This window comes from Leopardus geoffroyi, chromosome B1, assembly GCF_018350155.1.
Source record: "Leopardus geoffroyi isolate Oge1 chromosome B1, O.geoffroyi_Oge1_pat1.0, whole genome shotgun sequence".
Lineage (NCBI taxonomy): Eukaryota > Metazoa > Chordata > Mammalia > Carnivora > Felidae > Leopardus > Leopardus geoffroyi.
In genome coordinates this window covers 172103585-172110412 of record NC_059327.1, presented here as the reverse complement: position 1 = coordinate 172110412, position 6828 = coordinate 172103585, and the positions used below count along the sequence as shown (strand labels likewise).

At 40.9% G+C, this 6828-nt stretch overlaps 1 protein-coding gene across 1 annotated transcript; it reads right to left on the bottom strand.

The window, feature by feature from the left end:
• Nucleotides 1-473: 473 nt before the first annotated feature.
• Nucleotides 474-1400, bottom strand: LOC123596494 (60S ribosomal protein L6-like). The gene has a single exon (XM_045474982.1). It carries the CDS (start codon nucleotides 1376-1378, stop codon nucleotides 512-514), a length of 867 nt encoding a protein of 288 aa, XP_045330938.1. The 5' UTR covers nucleotides 1379-1400; the 3' UTR covers nucleotides 474-511.
• Between the last annotated feature and the right edge of the window lie 5428 nt (nucleotides 1401-6828).

Below are 6828 nucleotides of genomic sequence, written 5' to 3'. Positions count from 1 at the left end.
ATACATGTAACAACTTAGATGGATCCCAAGGGCAATATTGCACATATTGAGTGCAAAAGTCAATCCCGAAAGGATACTGTATGATTCCATGTATATAACTTTCTACAACTGACAAAATTATAGAAATGAAAAATAAATTAGTGGTTGTCAGAGTTTGTAGAGTGTGTACGTGTGGCTATGGTAATGGAATAGTTCTGTGTTTCAATTGCAGTGGTGGTTACACATAATAAAGTGGTATAAAACTATACACATACATTGTAACAATGTCAATTTTCTGGTTTTGAAATTGTGCTATAGTTATATAAAATGTAACTGTTGGGGGAACTGGATGAAGGGCTCCCAAGATCTCTCTGTACTGTCTTTGCAACCTCCAATGATTCTATAATTATTTCAAAATTAAAAAAATTAAATACAATTATTCATAAGAAGCAAGCTTTTTTAAATTTTTAAATTTTTAAATTTTTTTATTTTTCGATGGATCTGTTATTTAATTAGGTTCTTTGTAAGAAATTTAGAACACCAATTTGTGAGGGTAAACTCCATTCGTGAGTGCAAACACAGAGCGGGGGTAGCCCTGAAGGTGAGGAACGGCTTTGATTTTTGGCAGAATTTGCGAGTCCACAGCTTTCTGATCAACCTTGTGCTGCTCTGTAATCTCATATTTCTCTTTCTCCGTGTCGAAGATCTCACCTTTCTGGTGTCTGGGCTTAGGCAGCTTCTTCTTCTTAAAGTAAGCATCAGTGAGGTGTTTGGGGATTTTCACATTGCTGATATCAATTTTGGTGGAGGTGGCGATGACAAATTTCTGGTGTGTTCTACGCAGAGGAAATCGATTAAGGGACAGAGGTCCAGTCACAAGTAGCAAGCCACTGCTCAGTTGCTTCAGGAAAACCACTCTCTTGCCTCTGTGGCGCCCAGTGAGGATGATCAAAATGGTCCCAGGAGTGATGCTAGCTCGCAGTTTCCTCACATGCTGACTAAAAGGTTTTTTGCCGTGGCTCAACAGCTTCCGAGGCACATCTTCAGTAGGATAATACCTAGGCATTTTGCGAAGTTTAACCACTCGGGTACCACCATTCTTGTCACCACCAACTGGTTTTGTGACAGTAGCAAGAACCTTCTCCTTCTTTTTCTTTTCAATCCTGGATTTAGCTGCTGAATACTTCCTCTTGTACATGGCCTTTCTCGAATACATAGCCGATAGGGAATATCTGCCAATTCCTCTGACTAGGACAGGGTTTCGGCTGCAGTGGGGCTTCCCCTTCTTTGGCGTTTTAGCCTTGAGGTTACCCTTCTTAACCTTGCCACCAGCATCAGCCTTCTTGGCTTCAGGTTTCTTCTCCTTAGCATCCGGCTTCTCAGCTTTTTCGCCTGCCATCTTGCAAGATGGGAAAGAGCGAAGCAAGCTTTTTTTTTAAATTTATTTTATTTTTGAGACAGAGAGAGATAGAGCATGAACGGGGGAGGGGCCGAGAGAGAGGGAGACACAGAATCAGAAGCAGGCTCCAGGCTCTGAGCCATCAGCCCAGAGCTGGACGCGGGGCTCGAACCCACAGACCGCGAGTTCGGGACCTGAGCCGAAGTCAGAGCTTAACCGACTGAGCCACCCAGGTGCCCCAGAAGCAAGCTTTTAAAGATCTATTTCTGTGAAGTTTTAGCGAAAAACCCATAGTACATATTGTGTAGATCTATGTACATTTACATTTGCTTGAATGAAATGAGTTTATTTTGTACTTCAAAAGGATCAAATATTAAAACTTTGTAAATGGTAAAATTCAAATACATACAAGGATGGTACTGACACACATCAATTTTAGAATTAAGACTGCCTCAAGGAAAGTAGAGAGAAGAGGTGGGAATGAGGCTTTTGGTGAATCCAAAAATTAAGAGAAATTGAGAAGTTTGCAAACTTCTCAAAAGGTTTTTGTTTGCAAAAGGTAGTAGGATGTTGGTAGATGGAAAGGTGGAGTTCAGATGGTTTGTTGTTTATTTTTTATGTATGTAAGACTACAACTTACTTGGATATTGAAGGAAAATATCCAGTAGAGAGAAGTTGAAAATCCAGTAAGAGACAGCAACTAGTACAAATTTAAGGTGAGGAATCATCGAAGAGAGAATAATGACAGATAAACTGGAAAGACTGAAGATTATGCTTAATGAGTAGCAAAAGACAGAATATAGAAATGGATGATGGCCAAACCATATATGGCAATAGAATTCTGACCACAACTTCTGCAGCAATGGGCATGGAATGATCAGGAGTTGGCCAATGACTGCTGGTCTCATTCATTCATTCATTCACCCTCCCTTCCAACTCAGAACAAGAGAGAGCTAAATGTGCTTCTGAAAGCAATCATATAAGACGTCTCACTTCTAGCTAGCATACCTCCAGCTTCCTCATGCCAACAACCATCAATCATAGCATACCTGGAGCCTTCTCTCTCTCTCTCTCTCTCTCTCTCTCTCTTTGTTTTACTATAAAGCTTTCCCACTTGCCTTTGAGTCTCAAAAGCAAGTGATGGTGGCTGACTCTTTTGCTATAGGAAGCTCTGAATAAATAACCTCTGTTCTCATTTGGGTGACCTTCCTTTATGGTCACAGTAAAAGGCTGAATTCATGATTTTGAAGATAGACTTAATGACCCTTCAAGTGAGAAGCCGAGGTAGGGTGAATCTACTGAAATATGAGAGTGTCAAGAAACTGCAAAGACAAATTTTGAATGGATTGTCTTTGTAGAGGTTAAAACCCAGAAAACTGGCTGGCTTTATGAGAATATGACTCTGGTAAAAATTACTAAAGTCTTCAATAAATGAGGGAAAGTAGCTGGGGAGACAACAGTAGCAAGAAATGGGCAGAGGTGGGGTGGGATAGCACTATCTTCATACTGCTTTTAAGGTAGTACTTTCAGTCTTCCCTTAAAGGAATGCCAGTATGCAGTGAAAAAGAGTAACGATCTCTGTACTAACGGTGAGTGGGGGAGGCAGATATTAGAGTAAATGTGTTAAGTTCTACATTGGGGAAGTAAGAGGGCTATGGAAGCACCGTGAGATGGAACCTAGTCAAGATTTTGAAAGTGGGGACAGCTAGAGATTTCCTGGAGGCAGTAATAATTCATATTGTGCCCTAAATGATGAGTAAGAAAGTACAAACATAGAGAGAATTTCATTGCTCTAACATTATTTCTGCACCAAGTCCATACTGTCTCAATGACTACAGCTTTGTCATAGGTCTTGATAGGACAAGTTCCTCCATCTTTTTTCCTCTTCAGATTGTGTTGGTGCTTCTTAACCTTATTCTCTCATTTATTTATTCATTTGTTTGTTTGTTTGTTTGTTTATTTATGAGCTTATGCCCAACATGGGGCCCAAACTCACCATGCCTAGATCAAGAGTTGCCCCGGTCTACTGGATGAGCCAGCCAGGAGCCCCAGTTTTCATTTCAATTTTAGAATACACTTGTCAAGTTTCATGAAAATCTGATAGGATTTGGTTGGGCCTGCATGGAATTTAACCCTCTTTCTTCTTATTGAATTCTTATACATTTCTTAAGCAGCAGCTTTAAATTTTACCTTCCTCAAGAAGGTCTTTCCTGACTTCCCAGACAAGGTGAAATTTCCTTGCTATATATTTCCACAGCCTCCTGTACTTCCCATTAAATAACACAAATCAGACTTAGAATTCTTAACTCAAAGACTGTCTCCTGGGCTGGAAAGTTCACATGGACCACATCTGTCTAGGTCACCACAATGTCCTCCAGCACACAGTCTAAAATAGTTTGTGCTTAAGCCATACTTCAAAAAAATTTAAGCTAAAAATGTGAAAGGGTGTTAGCTGGTAGGAGTTGAAGGGCTGAGGGTGTGAGTTTTCAGCATATACTATGTAAGGCAGATTATCAGTGGAGTGAGATCCCTGAGGAGGTTGAAGAAACACTCTAAAGGGGTTAGCCTCAGGTAAGGGAAAAAATGCCTTATCTATTTAATAGGAGAAAGATGAGGGGTGCCTGGGTGGCTCAGGTGGTTAAGTGCCAGACTTCAGCCCAGGTCATGAACTCGCGTTTCCTGAGTCCGAGCCCCATGAGCCCCATGTCGGGCTCTGTGCTGACAGCCCAGAGCCTGGAGCCTGCTTTGGATTCTGTGTGCGTGTGCGTGTGTGTGTGTGTGTGTGTGTGTGTGTGTGTGTGTGTCTGCCCCTCCCCTGCTTTCACCATGTCTCTCTCTCTCTCAAAAATAAATAAATATTTTAAAAAATTAACAGGAGAAAGATGAAAGAATGGTTAGTTGGTGAGAGTTAACAGAGTTCTATTATTATTATATTATTCTTCTAGTATTATTTCTAGTGATCTTGTATTATTACTATACTTTCCTTTTCTTTTTTTTTTTTTAAGTTTATTTGTTTATTTCAAGAGAGAGGAGGGGAGTAGGGAGAGAGAGAGAGAGGGAGAGAGAGAATCCCAAGCAGGCTCCATGCTGACAGTGTGAGGCCTGATGTGGGGCTCCATCCACAAACCACGAGATCATGACCTGAGACAAAATCAAGAGTCAGACACTTAACCAACTGGGCCACCCAGGCACCCTTTTCCTTTCTTTCTAAAGTAAGAGATGAGGGGACTTGGTACTCATGAGGGAGAGACAGCAGGATTAGAGATGGGAGAAGATCAGAGAAGAGTTGTGAAGAATAGGTATGTGAACAAATAGGGGAATCAAAGAAACCCTGGGCAGTGTTGAGGGCCCAGTGGATATTGGAGACCATGAATTCATAGTTCCGATCATACCAATCTGCACAGAATGGTTTTCTCCAGGTGTCCATAGCAGCACAGATAATATGAAATGTTGGATTGATCCAGGGCTGGGATTTTTGCCACACTGGTGCCAGAGAAGGACAATTGAATCAGTGAGTTCAAAATATTGGTCAAAAGTGACTGATAAGATAAACCACAGAGAATTTTATTCAACAGAGTTGGGGAGAGCATGTGGAAGGGGTACGTTTCTCTTAAAGCAGCCTGAGCTCAATATAGGCTACCTTTCAGGGTTTGCCAACGGGTGGGAGAGGGAAAAGAATGAGGCAGACCCAAGGAGAGGGAGAATCTGTGAGAGGAGGAGGGAAAAGGGAAGGGGAGGCAGAAAAAGAGGGAGGGTGAGGGAGAGATGGAGGAAGCTGGGAAAGAAAAAGGGAGGGAAAGGGAAGAAAGGGAGAGAGGCAGAGAAACAGACTACAGACTAAAAGAGCATGTGTCACTGTGACAGTTTTCTATTCCTGGTTTCCCAGCTACGTTTCCAACCCATGGGTTCAAGAGATTCCCCTGTATCATTATGGCAATATTTTTTTTTTTTTTTTTTTTTTTTTTTTTGTCTGAAGGGAGTTGGAACAGTTTCTGTTTCAAAACAGTCTTAACTAAGAAAATGTAATATAGACTCTTGTACCTCTCATACTGTGTTTTTATTTGTCTTGTTTGTGGGTGTGGAGTTAATGTAGAGGCAAAGTTGATCAGATTTTCAAGCACTTGGGGCATTTCTGTTGATATTATCTAATAGGTCTATTGCATAAAAGGCTCAGAGTTCTGGCAGATATTTTGGAGCCTCTGGACTTGGAGTCACCAGTAGATTTTCCAGGGATCCCTGCCTCCTTGCCTCACTGATCCTGTTCAGAAGCAGCCAGGACTTCATGCCTGGAGCTGCTGGGGTAGAAGGGCAGTTTCTTTGGCCCAGGATCTTGTTTTGGGAAAAGGAGAACGTGAGCCCTCTGTTCCTGGTTATATCCAAGATCTTTCCTTATTTCCTATTGCACAGTGAATCAGTCACTCTTGTGGTAGGTCACCAATGCCATAGTCATCTGTCTCTTTCTAGGCTCTACCATTTTGAGATCATGTCACTAATCCTTGCATCTTTCTTCCCAAAGCCATCAGAGACAGGTCTACCTAAACATTTAGGTTTAGACCTTCTTTTTCCTACTTCATCCTGATGATACTAAATACTAACAACATGGGGCTCTGAGGTTGCCTGTTTTTGGATGTATTTGGTTGACATTTCTACAAGGCATTTAGTTTTAGTTTCCCACAACAGTAACACACAAGCAACTTTCAATCTCCTTTTCTCAATTCCTCCTTTCAATGTAACAAGCTGCTCTCCAGGCAGGCTCTAAAATGAGTCCTTGGTAAACAGAAAAGTCTGTAATGTTATTAGTTTAAATTCTATCAAGTGATATATCATAATTTACTTAACCAGTCTCCTCTTATTGGACATTTAGGTTATGTTTGATATCTGATTTTATATCCTGTAAAGGATATTTTTCTGCATACGAGTTTTTCTGTATTTAGGAAAACATGGGATTCCTCCTTAACTTTCCAGAGTTTTCAATACCACTAGCATGTAAATATTGTTTACTGCTAAGCCTGAAAGTATAGAATTATGATGTTTAATCCCTGCCTTCCTTCCCGCCCCCGCTTAGTTTTCTTTGAATCTCTGACCTCTGTAAAATGCCTATAAATTCCATTTTCCATGGTATCATTGCCATTTCTTCCCCATGTAGACCTCCCTCCTGGAGGTGTTTGTCTTCCTACTTGGATCTGTACTGATTTCTTTCTAGACCTACTGCACAACAGTTATCCTTGGACTACCCAGTTTCCTGGATGTGATGACTTACTCTTTCTTGGTTTATGTCGTACTTTGCTGGTGTGTATCCTCTAATGATATCTTGATGAAGAGCGGAAGGAAGTTTAACATTTTGAGATATGCATGTCTAAATATATCTAAGTTAAAAACAATTTTTAATTCTGAATTTTGAGGGCAATCATCCATTGTCTTCTGGCATCCAGTGTTGTGGAGAAATTCAA

What these genes read in the sequence shown, in the direction of transcription:
- LOC123596494 (XM_045474982.1), bottom strand. Translation starts at nt 1,378, where the DNA reads ATGGCAGGCGAAAAAGCTGAGAAGCCGGATGCTAAGGAGAAGAAACCT.